We start from the raw sequence: 19,392 nt of genomic DNA on the forward strand, positions 1-19,392 counted from the left end.
GGGAGGGCTCGCCAGCTCCTCCACAGCGTCTTCCCAATCGCAAGGATGGGCGACTCCGCCTCAAAGATCGTGAGCCCGCAGCAGGCCCTGCCCGGCCGGAAGGAATCGACCCCAGTGGCTGGTAAGGACCTGGAAAGTAGAGGGTGCGGGCCTCGCCGCTGCGCATGCGCGCTAGTGTCCTCCGCTTGCCCGGAAGGAAACCGCGGGCTAGTCTTGCTCGAGTCGTAGGTTCGGAGTCTGCGCAGGCGCGGAGGGGAGTTGGCCGGGGCGGGGAAGAGGGCGCTCTGCGGTGCTGAGCTCGAGCCGATGCTCCTCTCCCTTTGTTTAGCTCCTGATCCCCCAGTACAAAACAGGACGGCATGAAGCGATCTAGTGTGTGAGTCTGCTTCATCTGGGGGCTCTGGCTTTGCACGGCACAGACGCCGAGGGTATCCCTGCCCCTCTTAGCGCCTGTTCTGTCCTTTCCTTTCTTCGCCCCGGCTGCTGAACACCAGCCACCTGCAGAGATAGCGCGGGTATGCTGTCCCAGGAAGCGCCTGAGTGAGACAGAAAGATGAAAATGTCAGTTTAGAAGTTGCATCACAGGCCAGTGTTCTGGCTGCAAGAATTACGCCCGTTATCCTGCCGTTAATCTCTAGGGTTGCCGGACGGCCCGTCAATTCACGGGGGCTGCGCTGGTGATCGCTAGTGCGGAGGTGGCCGCCTTAGAGCCCTGCTTCTGAAACGTTTCAAACTTGCCAGTCATTCCCATACTGATGCTTTTGGAAAATACAATAAAGACGAAATCCGAGAAAAACGACCACGTGCTTGGATGCCCAGGAATGTGCCACTGCTATAAAAGTTTCCAGGCGCTTGCTCAATTCTTGTTGCAGACAGCACGGGTCTACTTTGAGCGGTATTAGGAGGACCCTCTTTTGAGCCTTAGTGCAGTGCTTCTCAAAAGTGCCACCGTCCTCCCCCAGCAGCGTTAGCGTCACCTGGGGTGGGGAGGAATTCTTTTAGTTGCACAAGAAGAGACTGGAGTGGAGCCCAACAGTCCCTCTGTAAATCAAGCGGTCCTGGTTATTCTAATGCAGGTCATCCTGGTTATTCTAATGCACATCGTGGTTTGTAGACCATTGCCTTAGACCTGTGGGAGGACTAAGTTTAATCGTTTACGTATAGCTCAATGCTGAAGAAATTCTGTATTTAAACATTTTCTAAGCATTCTTTGATTTTCCTTTTCCTTCAAGAATTGTTGGGATAGGAGGCGGTCCTATGGAGGGTTTGCCATATCCTAGAATGCTCAGTATGAGTTTAGAAAAGGCAGAGGTTTTTTTTGGATATGAATTAGTTTGGAAACTCTTATTCACCTAATTAGCAGTTTCTAGTCCTGTGGCCTCCGTCCTGTCACCTTGAATTCACCCTTAGCCCTAGAAGTATATTTTGGATTTAGACTCAAATTCAGAGATTGAGTTTTGGGGAAAAAAACAAAAACAAAAAAACCCCTCGATCATTTAAAGAATACACATATATAGAAAAGGCATCTCTGAGCCCGCCAGGTAGGTACCATGAGCAAAGCTCACCCTCCCAAGTTGAAAAACATTATGGAAAAGAAGTTATCATTGAAATTAAATGGTGGCAGACGTGTCCAAGGAATACTGCGGGAATTTGATCCATTTATGAATCTTGTGATTGATGACTGTATAGAGATGGCAACTAGAGGGCCACAGAACAATATTGAAATGGTGGTAATACGAGGAAATAATATCATGTTAGAAGTCTTGGAACGATTATAAGTAATGGCCGTTCAGCTGAAAAACCTATGTCCCCTTGACAATGGGCCTGTTTACTATGATGTAAAAATCAGGTCATGTACATTTCTTAATAAACTTTTTATTATGTAAAAAAAATATATGTATGTATGTGTGTATATATATATATATATATACACACATACATACATATATAGAAACCATATAATCAATTATCTGAATTTATAAATTTACCTTAAAAATACATTCTCTTTTACAAGGCAGTATTAATTAATGGACATTTAAAGTGCTGAACGTCTTCACTTTATATTATGCCTTCTCTTTACGCACTGCACTTTATATTATGCTTTATCTTCCCATACAACAAAAAGTCCTGAAGAATCTGAAAGCTCTTGGTCAGATTACAAACTGGTTCAAGATCAAAGTTGAGCAAAATTTGGTTTGGCTTTTTTTGAACTAAAATCTTCCCAGATTCCCAGTATGTTAATGGCACTTTAGTAACAAATTAACAGACTTCAAGAGTGAGTCAACTAATTTATTTTTTTTTTTAATGTCCAAAAAAATAACTCCAGTGGCAAAACCTCAAGACTAGGTTACCTTCGAAGCTCTTCTTTTTATATAGTCATGCTTTGGTACACCCACACATCTCTATCTGGGCCAGTAAACGACTTTCTTTTTCTTTCTTTTTTCTTATTGTTCATCTGTTTTAACTTTTTTCTTCCAGAAAGAATTTAAATTTTGAATTATTTCTTTTGTAATCTCTACTCCTGTGAGTATTCTTGCTTTGATAGTTTGCTGAAAGTTCCAATTGGCCCCAGTGACAGGTAGTGTTGTAATTTCTTTAGTAAGTTTAGTGGCTGTAAAGTTAAATGTATGGACCTAATATTTCTGTTTTGAAAGGTGAATTTGTCTCCCTTCTATGTTCTATCCTGTTGATCTCTTCACTTCTCTACAGTACCTTTATGATGTTTTTTGCATCCTGACGTTAGAAGACAAGACCCTTATTTTTTGTGTCTCGTCTCAGTGTAGTAACCGGTGTGCACTGTGAACCACACACTTTTGGTGTTAAGGATTATCGCTTTATCTTTAATACTACCTTTTTTGTATTCTTAAGGAAATCCAGCCCTTTTATAAACTGTGGTCTAGTGGTAGATTTCCACTTTGCAAGAAGATAAAATTCAAACCTTCAAACTTTTACAGTATTTGTTTTCTCCCAGGCTTCCTAAACTGCATGAGAACATGAGCAGGCCTACTGTGGTGATTGATTTAAACAGACCCTGCACTAGATAGCCTCATTTGCAGCAGGCTCTATTTGGGTCGGGGGGGCTTCTGGACAGCACTCCTGGCTGGTAGGGCAGATGGCACTGTACTTGGCCTGACATAGGGGAATTTAAAAAGTTCATGGAAAAATGAAATTATAGTTGTGAGTTTATTTTGGTGTAAATGATTTTGAAATTCATATATAGTTTTTTCATAATGTGCATAATATGTTAGGAAAATATACTTGTCACTGACCCCAGAAGAGGCAGAAAATTTAAACAGCTCAATTTTCATAAAAGAAGTAAAATTGGAGTTAGCGCTTCCCAAAGTCTTGTGCCCAGTTTCACAGAGAACGTCTACCAAATATTTAAAAAGCAGATAAATTCAATGCTATTTAAACTGAGAGAAACATTGTATTATTATTATTATTATTTAGAGTTTTGCTATAGGGCACGTGCGCTGGCTGGAGAGAGAGAGAGACAGAGAAACAGAAAGTGAGAAATTATCCCTCTGGGGGGATGGCCATGCCATAATCCCTTCTCTTCCATTCTCCTTTCAGGATCTTGGGCATACATGCACACATACCCTGTGTGAGTTTAAAGTCACCAGGTCTGGAACTCAAACTGCAGTTGACTATGTGTGGGTCCAGTGATGTAACCATTATGCCATCTGCTGGTCCCCCAGACATTTTTTTAAGATGAAAGTATAACTTTGAAATCATACCCAGTAAACATTGCATAGAGAACTACAGACTAGTTTCACTTATGAATATTGATGCAAATTGCTAAATAAATATGAGTAAACAGAATCCAGCAATGGGATTTAGTCCCAGAATGCAATGGTGGGTCAATGGTAGGAAATTTACTAATATAATTTATCATGTAATTGAATCAAGGAGAAAAAAAAGATGTCACAACCTTATATGAATTTAAAATGTTTTTGTACCAAAATAAACTTGTATGTCAATTCCATTTTCCACGAACTTTTTGAAGTCTCCCTGTACATCCAGGAATGTAGTATATGATCAAATATCTCAACTCAATAGGGAATAGATGAAATATTCAGTAAATGATGTTAGGACAACTGGATAGCTATATGAAAAAGTTGGATCTCTGCTTCACACCTCAAACTAGGACAAATTCCAAACAGAAACAATGATAATAATAGCTCGTACTTACTGAGTACTATCTGCCAGGCAGATGCTTTACATTTACTAACACATTTAATCCTCACAGTAACTGGAGGAGGTCCTAACTATTGCTACCCCCATTTATAGATGTGAAACTGAGGTCCAGAGAGGCCAGATGACTTATCTAAGGTCACAGAGTTACTAAGTAGTGGAGATGGGATATGAACCTAGGCATAGGCAGTTGGTGCTAGAGTTTCTGGTCTTAACTAATATATTATTTTTTCATTTAGTTAAACATAAAAACAAACAAACAAACAAAACCCTGTTTAAGTATGAAAAAAGGAGAATTCACTTATAGTTTTAGCATGAAGAAAGCCTTTATACAGCCTTAATCCCTAATACAAAGAAGCTTCTAGAAATTAATAAGAAAAGCACCAACACCCATTATAAAAATAGGCGAAGGTTATGAACAGATAATTTACAGAAAAGGAAGTGCAATTGGCTTTTAAACATTTAAAAAGATGCTAAACTCGTAATGAGGAGAATGCAAATACCATTTTTCATTTTTCAAACTGGCAAAAATCCAGAACTTCGATGATACACTCTGTTGGTACATTCTTTAGAAAAAGGCACCTGAAAATTACTGGTGAGAGTGTTAAATTGGCTCAACTCTCGAAAGGCAATATCTATCAAAATTTAAATGTATATACCTTCTGACCCAGGAATTCAGCTTGTGAGAATTTATCCTACGGATCTACTTGTCGGCATGCCAAATGATGACGGTACCAGGTTATTCACTGCAGCTTTGTTTGCAATAGCAACAGATTGGAAACGACCCAAATGCCCATCAGGAGGGGCTAGTTAAATAAATTATGGTTTGTTGTCACAATGGAACATCGAACTTTTTGAAGTCTCCCTGTACATCCAGGAATGTAGTATATGATCAAATATCTCAACTCAATAGGGAATAGATGAAATATTCAGTAAATGATGTTAGGACAACTGGATAGCTATATGAAAAAGTTGGATCTCTGCTTCACACCTCAAACTAGGACAAATTCCAAACAGAAACAATGATAATAATAGCTCGTACTTACTGAGTACTATCTGCCAGGCAGATGCTTTACATTTACTAACACATTTAATCCTCACAGTAACTGGAGGAGGTCCTAACTATTGCTACCCCCATTTATAGATGTGAAACTGAGGTCCAGAGAGGCCAGATGACTTATCTAAGGTCACAGAGTTACTAAGTAGTGGAGATGGGATATGAACCTAGGCATAGGCAGTTGGTGCTAGAGTTTCTGGTCTTAACTAATATATTATTTTTTCATTTAGTTAAACATAAAAACAAACAAACAAACAAAACCCTGTTTAAGTATGAAAAAAGGAGAATTCACTTATAGTTTTAGCATGAAGAAAGCCTTTATACAGCCTTAATCCCTAATACAAAGAAGCTTCTAGAAATTAATAAGAAAAGCACCAACACCCATTATAAAAATAGGCGAAGGTTATGAACAGATAATTTACAGAAAAGGAAGTGCAATTGGCTTTTAAACATTTAAAAAGATGCTAAACTCGTAATGAGGAGAATGCAAATACCATTTTTCATTTTTCAAACTGGCAAAAATCCAGAACTTCGATGATACACTCTGTTGGTACATTCTTTAGAAAAAGGCACCTGAAAATTACTGGTGAGAGTGTTAAATTGGCTCAACTCTCGAAAGGCAATATCTATCAAAATTTAAATGTATATACCTTCTGACCCAGGAATTCAGCTTGTGAGAATTTATCCTACGGATCTACTTGTCGGCATGCCAAATGATGACGGTACCAGGTTATTCACTGCAGCTTTGTTTGCAATAGCAACAGATTGGAAACGACCCAAATGCCCATCAGGAGGGGCTAGTTAAATAAATTATGGTTTGTTGTCACAATGGAACATGCAGCTGTAAAATAGAACGTGGAACATCTATATGAGTGGGTATAGAGAGATTGCCAAGATACAGTGTTAAGTGAAAAAAGCAAGGGTAGAAAAGTGTGTAAGAGTATGCCAACTTTTGTGTGATCAGGAAGGAAAATAATATGTACATATACATAAAAAACTTTGAAGAGATGTAAAGAAACTAATAGCTGGGGCGAGGGCTGTGTGGTGAGATGAGGACGGATGGGAGACAGACATTTTACTTTCTGCTTTTTAAAATAACTTTTGATTTTCATAACATGACTGCATTATTGAATTAAATAACTCCACTTTGAAGATGATCTCTGCTGTTCTTAGTCTAATTGACCACCTTTCTATCATCTTTTGTCATACTTAACTTCAAGTTTTTTTTTTTTTAATTTGCCTCTCTTTTGCTTGTCAAGTACATCTTTTTTCCCCAACTTGCTTTTGTAATCAAAATCTACATTTTGGCATGATTTAAAAATCTAAATTTAGAGGGTGAAATTGAAATAAGTTAATCCGAGTCATTTTACATTTCATAAATATTCATTTTTATTGAAGCATCAATTGTGGTGGCATCATTTACACAAAGAACAGATCTTTGGGGACAAATCCTTTCCACTATTATGTAGAAGGCATTATGTGTATTTCTTTTATTGTGAATGATGAACATTGATTTTTTTTTTTTTGAAAGGAAATGATAGAAAACAGTTTTCTTTTTAGAAAAAAATTTCCCAGTGTGTGATTAATTTCTAAATTGTAGGACACAGACCTGTTGTTTTTCCTTGTCCTGTCTTGCCCGAGTCTCTTTGAATATTTTATTACCTGTTCCAAAACCTTCAGTGTTTCTCCGAAGTATCTGGGATAAGGGCATTCCAGCCTTTACAATCTGACTAGGTAATGACCTAATCAACACCCCCCCACCCCGCCCCAAACCTCCAGCTTTTTTTTCCTCTCTGCTGTGCCTCTGTAGAATCCCTTCTTCTGCCAAATATGTTTTAGTCTTCCCCCCTGTGCAGTGGCTCACATGATTATACCCACGGCACTTGTGCGCTCTAATCTTTTTACTTATTCGTTCATTAAATGTCTGTTAAATGCCTGCTAGGTATTGTGTCTTCTGTGTATCCTTATCTTACTCCTTCCTCAAAATTTGCCCTGCTTGAATTCCATTTCTCCTATAAACTACTTCCTTTTTTCTCCATCCTAAGTGATCCCTTTCTTTTCTACTGAACACATAGTTATGTACTACTTTCAGAATCCTTTCTGTGGGGTCTTGCATTGCTACTTTGGATGTTTTTTGCTATGTTAGCAGACCTGTCTTTATATCTCCTTACCTTGGCGTGCTCCCTGGAGGGAAGGGGTAGTGTCTGATCTTCTAGTCTGTAGCATTTTACCAAGGGTGCTGCGTCTACCAGGCACTCAAATAGGACTTTTGAATACCAGGCAGAGTATTGTTAATGCCAGAAAATAAAGACCCAAAGGGTGGTCTTTTTGTGTGACCATGATGTGACCAGTGTGACAAAGAGAAGCAAACACAGCTGACCTTTTGTGCATGAGCTAAGCACTTTACATTGTTGTTCTGGTAGTGATGATAGATTTGTGCTGATTTTTTCAGACTTTCCCTTCAGTTACTCTTGTGACCAGTGGTTAACATTTCTCCTGGCCAGGGTGAAGGATGGGGGAAGCTCTCTTTAAATCTCTTAGCAGAGATATGCTAGGAATCTGCAGCACAGGTAAGGAAAAGGGCATTACACTCAGTATTTTCCAAATACTTAAGGGCACTGGCTGTGGCCCTCAGGCTTGGGAGGGAGTCATCGTGAGCTCCTGCCTTGGGTAGCGGAGGGAGGATGAGTGAGCTTGAGGACCGCTTAGGCAGGGGATGGAAGGCTGGTTGGATGAAGAGACCTCAGCCTGGAACTGAAGAGAGGGAGTGGCCACCAGGGCCTTAGCAAGGACCGAGTGGAGGCCTCTGCTGGGCTTGCTCTGGTGCCTTCATAAGTTGCGGCAGCCTGCCAACAATCCCTCTTCTCCCTGGCAGCTGGCCGGGCCCCTTCCTCTGTAACAGCAGCTGGCTGGCCCTGCTGTCCTCTGCTAGTCAGTCATCAGTTGGCTGGTGATGTTCAAAACACTGAGCTCCGCAAGGGATGGTTTCAGGGTGTCATTGTGAGACAGAAGAAAGTTGTGGATCTTCTTTATGTTACTATTTCACTCTTTCTTTCATGCTTACTTTCTTCCATGATGAGGGAGACAGACATCTCCAGCAGAGTCTTCACATTGTGACCCACCTTTGGCTTCAACCAGCGCTCAATCATGAGCATGCACATACAAGCCTGATGTTCAGGGAGATCTGGGAAGCCATAACCTTTCCCTGCGGGTTAGCCTTGCAGAGCATTCCATTACTGTAGGGCCACGGCCCAGTCCCCTCTTTCATCTTCCTCACGTAATAAATTCCAAGTTTGTCTGAAAGCATCACAGTATTCGATGTTTGTGGATATGTAGCAGTAGACTGCACACTGCTTGAAAGCAGGAATTGTCTTATGCTTTGTGCCTGGAGCACAGAAGGCTGACAGTGAATACTTATTGAACAGCACTCTTTTGTCCCCTCTAACTTCTTGGAAGCCCCTCTGAGCAGTAGCATACAAAATAGACATGTGCATTTTTTGTTTTGTTTTGAGAGGTTTTTGCTATAGGGTGCGTGCGCTCACCAGAAAGGCAGAGAGAGACAGAGAGACAGAAAGCGAGAAATCACCCCCTGGGGGGATGGCCAGGTCGCAATCCCTTCTCCTCCATTCTCCTCTCGGGATCTTGGGCATGCATGCACACACGTGCCTGGTGTGAATTTAAGCCACCAGGTCCGGGACTCTAACTGTGGTTGACTATGTGGGAGTCCAGCGACATAGCTAATATGCCAACTGCTGGTCCATTGACATGGACCATTTTATTTCTGTGGCACATAGATACATGTTTGAATGAGTAACAGAGAACAGAACAGCACATTGACAAATCCTGGGACAACAGGGTTTTTGGGAGCTTGGGCTTCTCACTGCTTTCTGGTTTTCATGTCATGTTATTGTTTTTTCCTATTATATAAGAAAACTTGATTAACTAGAATTTCTGCAACCAAATGGAAATGTATGTAATAAGGAGTGGCTCATGTCACCTTGCTTTATGACAATTTCTTTACTAGCCACTTCTCTTGTCCTTCTTGTGGTTCAGAGTCTTGTGGTTCAGCTGCCCAGAGCTTTAGCCATATCAGATTTCTTGTGAGCCGTGGGATTGCCATCATATAACTGTTTCATTTCGCCTGTATCTGGCCCCTTCCTTGTTTTAAGCTACAACATGGCAGGTGGTTGGGAGTGTGACCATGCCTTTGTGGGTGTGTGCTGGCATCATCCCTTCACTGCACTCATGGACTACTGTCCTCCTCCTACCCTTCTTCTCATGATGGCTGGCTCTTTTATGGTTCCAACCACTGTGTTCTGTCCACAGCCCCTGAAATCTAAGTCTCATGTTGTGAAAGTTCTGCTTCTCCATTTCCAAATACAGGAAGTCAAAGTCCTGCCGTAACCCTAAATGTGGTTCTTAAACTAACTTAGCCATTTCTCTTTCAAAAGATTGGCCACATATTTTAACTTTCCCATTTCTGCCATTGGCACTACTGTGCTCTCAAATCCCCAAACCCTTAGTCTCAGTCGTCTTCGATCTTTGCCTCTGTACTTAACATGTCCCTCCTCCAGTGATCTTGATCGCTCCTTGTCGTTGTCAGTCTCTATTGCTCTGCTTTCACTCTCCCCTGTCTAATCTATCCAGAGCTTCACCAGCAGACATCTGCACACAACTGAATCTCTTTCTATCACTGCTCAGGAAATAGCAGTGACTCCTGGTGATCCGTTGGATGACAGTAGCTTTTCTTTTTTTTGCAATAGGGCATGTGCACTTGATGAAGACAGAGACAGAGAGAAGAGAAAGTGAGGGAGCACCCCATAGGGGAGATGGCCACAGTGCAATCCCTTCTCCCCCATTCTCCTCTCAGGATTTTGGGCACATATGTACATATACTTGGCGTGTTTTTCAAGCCACTAGGTCCAAGACTTGAACCACTCAGTTGGGCATATGAAATCCAGCTACCTTAGCCACCATGCCACCTGTCTTTATCATGACGGCCTTTATCTTGATGTTAGAAACTTTCTATATGTTGCTGATCACCTCTATGTTCCAGATCTCTGCTTCTACCCCTGAGCTTGACTCCAGCTCTTATCACTTGTCTCCCAGGATGCAGTGAACTGAATGCTATGTTCTCCCTCTACCCCCAACTTCATATGTTGAAATCTTAACCCCTAAAGTGATGGTATTAAGAGATGGAGTCTCTGGAGGTAATTGGGTCATGAAGGCAGAGCCCACATAATCAGGATTAGTGCCTTATGAAAGAGACTTCAGAGAGCTAGCTAGTCCTTTCTGCCATGTGAGGACATAGTGAGAAGGCTTTGCTTCTGAAATTGGGCCCTCACCAGACATGGAATCTGCTGGCACTTCGATTTTGTATTTCCAGCCTCCAGAACTGTGAAAAATAAATTTCTGTTGTTTCTAGGTCATCCAGTCTGCGGTAGATGGTTATAGCAGTCCTAAGAGACTAAGACACAGGATGCCTTCTGTCTTCCTCACAGCCTACCTAAATCATCCTGGGCCTTTCAAGGCTAAACTCAGGGGGACCAGCAGTTAGCGTAATGGCTATGTCGCTGGACTCCCATGTAGTCTACTGCAGTTCGAATCCCCGACCGGGTGGCTTACACTCACGCCAGGTGTGTGTGCGTGCGCGCCCAAGATCCCAAGAGGAGAATGGAGGAGAAGGGATTGCGGCATGGCCATCCCCCCCAGGGGATGATTTATCACTTTCTGTCTCTCTGGCGAGTGCATGCACCCTATAGCAAAAACCTCTCCTAACAACAACAACAAGGCTAAACTCAGCTTCTTCTGCTTTTATGCTGCCTTTTTTAAAAAAAAACACTTTTGGAGAGGTTTTTGCTATAGGGTGCATGCGCTCACCAGAAAGGCAGAGTGACAGAAAGTGAGAAATCACCCCCCAGGGGATGGCCACGCCACAATCCCTTCTCTATTCTCCTCTCGGGATCTGGGGCATGCACGCACACGTGCCTGGCGTGAGTTTAAACAGTCAGGTCCGGGACTCGGACCGCAGTTGACTACATGGGAGTCCAGTGACACAGCCATTACGCTAACTGCTGGTCCCTACGTTGCCTTTTGGATCTGTTTCAGCATAGATTGCTCTTAGAATTGGAAGTGTAGCTAGGCCTTTGAGAATCTGTTTTGTGCTTTCCTCCCAAAGTCTCTTCCTAGGGGGTTGGGGATTGAATTCATTTCCTGTCTTTGGATAGGAAAGCTAGTTACTTTACGACAGCTATTTTTCCCCTTGTGTCTTCTGAACACTTGGCCTAATACTTTGTTGGCATGACCAGAACTCCTGGATTCCAACTGCTAACTTCTTCCCAGATGTCCTATCGAAGTACTCTGGATTTGGTGAGGTCCTTGGCTACTTCAACTCATATTGCCAAATGCTTGATTTGATCTTGACCAGAGATCTCTGTGTTCTCTTGGGTCTGCCAGAACCTCTTCGGTAAACTGGGCCTGTTATGAAAAGGTGTCATGAAGAAAGACATATTTCCTTATATTTCTCTAGAACTTTTGTATCACTTTGTGTAATTGATGATGTTTCTCAGCAGGCTATGTTTCTGACTCTCTAGCTTATTGAAGAAATGTATTAAACTTGCATTATGATACAGTGGAAGACTGGTAATAATGAAACTGGACGAGATGTAAAGTGATGATATATTTTGATGACTATATCATCATTATCTTTTTTAAAAAATGAAGAATAAAATTTAGGATCATTGAGATCCTCTGTCCCAGAGTATGTGTAGGAAATGAGTTCTTTGGGGCCAGCAGGTGGCTTGGTGGTTAAGACACTGGACTCTCACATGGACAACCATGGTTTGAGTCCCAGACCTGGTGACTTGAAACTCATGCTGGACATATGTGCACGTATACCCAAAATTTAGAGAGGAGAATGGAAGAGAAGGGTTTGGAGGGATGGCATTGCCATCCCTCCTGGGAGGTGATTGATTTTTCACTTTCCTTCTCTCTGTCTCTCTCTGGTGCACACACACACTCTTTGGCAAAAACCTAAAAAAAAAAAACAAAACAAAAAAAAAAAGAAAAGAAAATGAATTCTTTTAAAAAGGTTACCATAGTAAAGTAAATATTAAATATTAATGTTGACTTTTCCCTTGTACATTTTTCATAGCTTACCGTTTTTGTGGTCGTTCTTGTGGTCGGAGAGCATTTTTATTAAGGGTAGCAGAATGGGATGGCAGCGTTTTAGAAAGCCCATTCTCTACCAAGTTGGGGTGGGAGCAGGAGGGAGGACCCGGCATAATTGACAGTTTGCTTAGGTCAAATACAGTGTAAAAAATTAAACAACATTGTTCAGATGTGGCTACAAAATATTCTTTGGCATACTGAAAACAATTGATATTTTAACCAATTGTACCCAAAAGAGAAGGGTCATGAAGATGAAATACTTTCAGGGAATTCATAGCTTTCCAGCTGGAAAAATTAAAACCTGAAGTAAAAAAATCTGGAATGTACTGTAGTTAGCAGAGGAGAAGAAAGGCACGTTAGAGTTTCAGAATGGAGTAGCCAGCTGTCAAATAGAGCCCTTGAGAAAACATCGCATTACTGAGCACCACCATGGCCTTATCTGCTCCTAAGAACCTATTCATAAAGAGCTATGTCATCCAGCAGCAGCCAGTCCTCTGCAGGAGCGCCTGCTGGTCCCTGGAGTTCCTGGCTAAGCACTCAGCATTCCTCCTCGCACACTGCGATGTGTGCGCTGGCATGAAGAAGTGCTGCCCAAAGCTCCCTGGTGCCCCGCCTAGGACTGCAGCAGGCCTGATAACAGAAGGCACTCAGGCAGGGCCTGTCCCTGACAACTCAAGGCAGGCTTCTGAGAAACCACATAACGCGAAGGGAAGAAATTTCACCCAACTTCACTCAGCCATCCAGTCCTCTGAATGGCAGACAGGTGTGACTAGCCCATTGCAGATAGCTTAAAAAAAAGAAAAGATTATTTTTCTTCTTCAAGATTATGCTCACACTAAGAAGCTCTGTGGATTTATTCCAATATGTGGAATATAGGGATACTTACCAAAACAAAACAAAACAAAACAAAACAAAAACAATTATTTTCAAGTGAAGGTGTAAAAGTAAGATCACACAGCTGTTTACTGTAGTAGTTTTGGGGAACACACACCTGGTTTAAAGAATATGCTATATAAATTTATATATGAATTTTCAGATACAAGGTATGAGCCAAAGGATTTCTGTTAATATTAAAGGGAGGATCTTACCCTTAACTATTTTGGTTAATTGAAAACCTGACAGGAGGCCAGGCAGAAGCATTGAGTTATGCACAAGGGAGACCTTCTAGAGACCTTCCTGAATACAGTGTGTGTGTGTGTGTGTGTGTGTGTGTGTGTGTGTGTGTTCTTGGTCTGGGACTGGCTGGGGATGGATTACAACATAGAGGCTCTGATGGGGGTGCTGTGCTACCTCTATTTCTTTTTCTCTGTCTCTCTTGATCATGGTGGAGAGAAATAAATAAAGAACAAACACACAACCACACAAACAAACAAAAACCCTACCATACCTGACAATTATTTATTTTAGAAGAAAGAGCTTCATTAAAGAATTGACACACTTAATTTTATGTATACATTTGCTTTGGAACTTGGAGGCTAGTTAATAAACAAAATTGATGTAATTTTAAAAACGAAGATTCTCTCTTGTTATTCCATATGGTTATGTTAAACTGATCAGGAAGGAACCAAGTGTCTCTACAATTGGTCTCTGGTTACTCCTCTCCGTGGCTCAGGTAATATCCTCTCTTCACTGGCCTATAGTGCCTGGTTCAACCCAATCTGCTAAAATGACTTCTCCTTGCTTCAGGGCTTTTATTATTGGTTGTTAGATTTTATTTATATTTTTATTCAAAATTTGATCTGTAAATTTTCAATCATTTTTATGTTCTTAAGTAACCAGTGTTCAAAAGCAAGAGTGCCTTCCTTTTCTATATTCATAAAATTATATACAAGCCGGCGTGAGTTTTAAGCCACCGGGTTCCTTGCTTCAGGGCTTTTAGACTACGTTGTTAGATTTTATCATAGCCATTATTCAAAATTTGATCTGTAAATTTTCAATCATTTTTATGTTCTTAAGTAACCAGTGTTCAAAAGCAAGAGTGCCTTCCTTTTCTATATTCATAAAATTATATACAAGCACATGTTACTTACTATAGATGTTGTGTAATACAAATGGTTAAAAAGCACATAAGAAACTGGTTAGCATGAGAGAAATACAAATCAAAGCCATAATGAGATAGCTCCTAACCCCAATCAGAATGGCTGTGATGAAGAAAACAAAGCATAACAAGTGCTAGAGAGGTTGTAGAGAAAAGGGAGTCTATGCACTTCTGGGAATGTGAATTAGTACAGTCATGGTGGAAAACAGTGTAGAAGTGCCTGAAAAAATCTAAAAACTGACTCAGTAATGTGTATTTACCCAGAAGACAGGACAGCACTCAGTTGGAGAGACATTTGCACATCCACATTTTTTCCAGCCTTATCAAAATAGCTAAGACTTGGGATCAACCTAACTGCCCTAATAACTGATGAATGGATTAAGAAAATACAGTATAGAATACTACTCAGCCATAAAGAGTAACAGAATCCTGTTTGACCTAAATGGATAATTTTAGAAGATAATAATGCTAAATGGAATAAACCAGGACATGAAAGAAAAGTATTGCATTTCCCCACTTAACACACACCAAATATCCAAACTCTGTGGTAGAAACCAAACTACCCAATGGCATAGGATGAGTATGGGTAAGTTTTACTTTTTCCCAAAGGCTCTTCCTACCCTAACTTGTCTGTGTTTCCTTCACCTGTAGTGTTTTGGGTAGTTCTGACACTTTAACCTGAAAACTGTTGTAAACTTGACTATCATCCTAAACAAATTATATGCATTGCACTTACTGCATGGTCTGCTCCTTACTTACTACTCTGATTCCCTGACTCTTCCTATAGTCTGCGTTGGTGTGTTTCAGAATGTTTACTGGTGGAAAGATACATGACTTGGGTGATCCCTAAGGGATCCAGTAGAGTGTTCAATTCTATACTCGATGATTTTTTATATTGTTATATATTTATTATATTGTGCTTTATCTCCAAAGGGATTTTTGAGCATATAGCTCTGTCATATATTTTGCTCTGACTGAAATGTAGGAGCTGAATAAACTATGACCTGAGACCATAAGTTAGCAAATACGTGAATGTACTACTTTCCTCCCTGGGGGAGATAGCCATTGTGTGCTTGTACTCATTGATTTTTGATTGGTAGAATTTTATGTCTTAAATGTCCACATTGTACTCTAGCTTACTTTGTCTACTCTATCCAGAACATGGCTTTATCAATAATCCCCTTTTTTTCTTTCTTTGTTAGGCCTTCTTTCACCCATCACTGCCTCCTTCTTCAGTGATATTTTCTATTAATTTCCAGCCTCTTTGATCCTCCTCTCTCATGAACCCCTAGCATTTGTTTTCTTTACTGCTCATTTGGCATGTAATCATTAATGTTTATAACATCTTAAATTGTTATCTTTTAAAAAAGGTAACCACATATACAATAGGGCCTTGATGCTGCTGCTATCCACCCCTAGCTTCAGCCAACTCTGGATCACAGGCACCTACCTGCCTGCGGTACTCAGGGAGGTCTCTGTATGCAAATCCTGGACCTTTCCATGTAGGGCAGCCTTGCAGAGTGTTACGTTTGACAACTGTGCTCCCTCTGGCCCCTATTGTTGTCTTCTTATTGTTTAACTTTATAATAGTGATTTCACTTTAATGTATATTCGTATTTTCTCTATAACTGCATTATAAGTTTAGTGAGTACATATTTACTTGTTTGGATCCCCCATTCCTATGCATGTTTATGTTACACAGTAACTGTTAGAGGAATGAAAGAATGATTGAGCTTATATTCTGTGTAATATTATGTTTGGAAGTTGTCTGTTCAATAAAATACTTTTAGTATGGTGCAGGTCAATAGATATTAATATTAATGAATCTCAATAAATGGATGCTATGTTTTTAACTTACCTTCCAGCACAAACTATCCATCTTTAGAAATTTGATTATGACTGTTTCTGTGTGCCCAATGGCTGACTTTCCAAATAGTTATTAGAAGATTCTGAGCTCTTAGCTTGTACATTATGATTTGTGTTTAATATTTATGGATGAAAAGTCTTTCTGCAAATATGTAAAAATATTGGTGAGTGAAGGAAGTGACTCCCAGTGTGACAGGAGAAAATATCTTAAAAAGATCCACAGTTATCTGCGGTTTCCCCAAGGTTGTATTTACATAAAAAAAAGACATTGTTTTATGTTCTAGAATCAAGAGATGATTTTATGATTTAACAAGTTCCACAAAGAACTTCTGTAAGGTTATCAGTACCAGTGTAACTACTACAGAGATCACATAGCAATATTAGTCTTTGGATTTATTGAGTTTACTGTGTTCCTTTAGTATCATTCATATTTTTCTCCCAAGGGTACTACTTTCCTCTCTTGACTTAATACCGAGATATGGAAACTCATTTACGCTGCCATGGATGATGCTGGGAAATGAATGCCTGTTTATTATCTCTCTCCACAGGACCGTTCATGACTATAGGTAGATGTTTGCTGCCTCAGTATTAATAGGCAGCATTCAGAAGTGTGTTCTCTAGTGAGAGACAAGTTGCTTTGGCAGAAAGCACTGGTACTTTACATGTGATGGTAAGTCTGGAGCACAATTCATATGCTTACTAGATGTGTGACTTTCGATGAATTTGCTCAGTTTTCTCATTTGTAAAACGGAGACAGTGGCACCTGCCTTACCTGGATGTCTGTGGGAAAGATAAGACAATGGGGAAAGAGCCTAGCATGGTACCCTGCTCTTGGATGATGCACTGAATGTGTCTTTCGCAGTGTGATGTGACCAATGGGAACATTTAGGGAAGACCTTCCACTTGTTTCCCCTTGTCTTGTACAAGTAAATGATGGCTATGGCACATCACCATATTCACCAAAAGAGCTGCAGTGGAGGGCAGGGAAGCAAGCAAGCCACAGGCTCTCACTGATTTTGAACTCAACTTGAGATTCAGCCTTCCTTTCAGAAAGATTGGCCGCTGGGTTCCCCTGTTAGGCAGGGAGGGTCAGTTATTACTTATGCCCATACTCCTTTCATCTCGTGGGGAAAGAGAGTCTGTCAGAGTGATGTTTGAATGGGCCAGCCCTGTAGCGTTGTGGGTAAGCATTACACAGAGGATGCATATGGATCCCCTATGGCTGATCAAGGTTTGAGTCCAAACCTTGTCAGCTTGAGAAACATGCCAGATTCACACATACATGCTCAGAATCCTGATGGGATGGAGAGTTAGAGGGGAAAGGATTGCAGCATGACCAGGCACTGGCATGGGGTGCTTTCTCTCTCTCTTTCTCCCTCTCTTTTTCACATGGACACTTCCTCTGATATTACAAGAAAATGACTTTTGGCAGCCAACATAGGTGTGCATTTACTAAGCTTCCTCTTTCCCGTATTACTGAGATGGTGTTCTTCCTGACTGCCCCACTCTGGTTTCTCATGGGTGAATTGCTGTGGGCCAGAAAACTGCCTGTCAGTAGAAGAGTTCAAGCAGATGCTGATGAACCCCTATGGGTATTGGTAGAGCTTTTACAAATGGTGACTACAGATGCTGGCCTTGAGTGCTTCCCAACTCAGCTCCATCCACATTCCTCAAGTTCCATGCCTTCCCCAAGCTGTCTCTACCCAACTATGACAAAGCTCTGACCATCAAGAGAGAAAAGCGACTAGGGATGGGATGTTGGGGGATCCCAATGTTTAAGATGAGAGGACAAGGGGCCCCTAAGGATGTATAAGAAAAGTAGTGAGAAAAGTAAAAGGAGTACTCAAAAAAACGAGAGGGCACAGCTTAGGTGGTGCAGTCCATGGTGTACTGAATTGCAGAGCTAGAAACCACGTGGCCTACTGTGGGCTTAGGAATCCCTGGGTCAGCCTGAGAACACACTGAGCATGCACCCTAGGGACTAAGATATTGATCAACTAGAGGGCTGAGGGAAGGGAATTCTGGCCCTGTGGAGGAGGCTTCTTTCTCTCTCATACTTGCTTGTATGCTATCATTTAAAAAGAAAAAAAGAAAAAGAAAAAAAAAAAAAAGGAAGGGAAGAAATCAAGAGGAATTCAGTTTCTGAGAATTTATCTTGATTCCTGTTTTTTTCTTCAAATATTCTGATATCTCATCTGACTGTTCTTCAAACAGGCCTTTCCATGACTCAGCACTTGATTTGATTATTCTCTGCAGGGGTCTTTCTTAATTTCAAAATGGCTGTGGCGCTGTTCAGCTTCAAGCTGGCCTGTTTCAGTGGATTTCTCATAATCCTATTTTATTTTTGTTCTTTTGGTATGTCATCAGTACCATGTGGCATCTGGGTTATGGAACCTTCTTTTTAATTGCCAGAGGGCCTGTGTGCTTGCCACAGAGAGGGACAAATAGAGAGTATGTGTAAAAGCACTTTCCAATGGGATATGGTCACTCCTTAATCCTTTTTTTTTTTTTTTTTTGTTCATTTCTCTATCCTGTCCCGAGTTGAGGCAGCAAGCACACCTATCTGATATGATTTTCAAGTCTCCAGGGCTGGGATTTGAACCATGGTTAGCTATGTGGGCTCAGGCGATGGGGCTGTTTGGGCAGTTCCTTATTGTCCATAAGGAAGAGGCTCATGTTGGTCCCATTCATCCATCCTCAGCCATATGTTAATCCTTCCTAATTTTCTTTAAATTGTTACTGCAGAATCTGTATGTGGTAAAACATTTCTCAAGCTATTTTATTCACTCTGTTTTTTACTATTTTTTTTGTCACCTTTAGGCTTAATTCTTTGAAGGTTATGGACTATAAGCTCTACCAATTTCTGTGAAAAGCATAGCATGAGCAATGAATCACAAAATAAAACTTTGATTTAGAACTGATATAAAGCCAAACTGAGAAAATTTGGTTACCATTTCTCAGTAAGTACAGTGAGATAGGTGGCCTGGAGGGGGAGGGGTGAGTACAATGAAGATACCTCTGCAGTTTTTTTTTTTTTTTTTTTAGAATTTTTTTTTTTTAATTTTTT

General features: G+C 40.8%; 1 protein-coding gene across 1 annotated transcript in view; it reads left to right on the forward strand.

The window, feature by feature from the left end:
• Positions 1–6: 6 nt before the first annotated feature.
• The window catches only part of MSRA (methionine sulfoxide reductase A), a 434,018-nt gene continuing 414,632 nt past the window's right edge, over positions 7–19,392 (forward strand). The window contains exon 1 of the mRNA XM_027765448.1: positions 7–121. Within this exon, the coding sequence (XP_027621249.1) occupies positions 46–121 (76 nt within the window). The 5' untranslated portion in view covers positions 7–45. The remainder of the gene's footprint in view (positions 122–19,392) is intronic.

Source organism: Tupaia chinensis, unplaced genomic scaffold (assembly GCF_000334495.1).
Source record: "Tupaia chinensis unplaced genomic scaffold, TupChi_1.0 Scaffold138390_1, whole genome shotgun sequence".
NCBI lineage: Eukaryota > Metazoa > Chordata > Mammalia > Scandentia > Tupaiidae > Tupaia > Tupaia belangeri.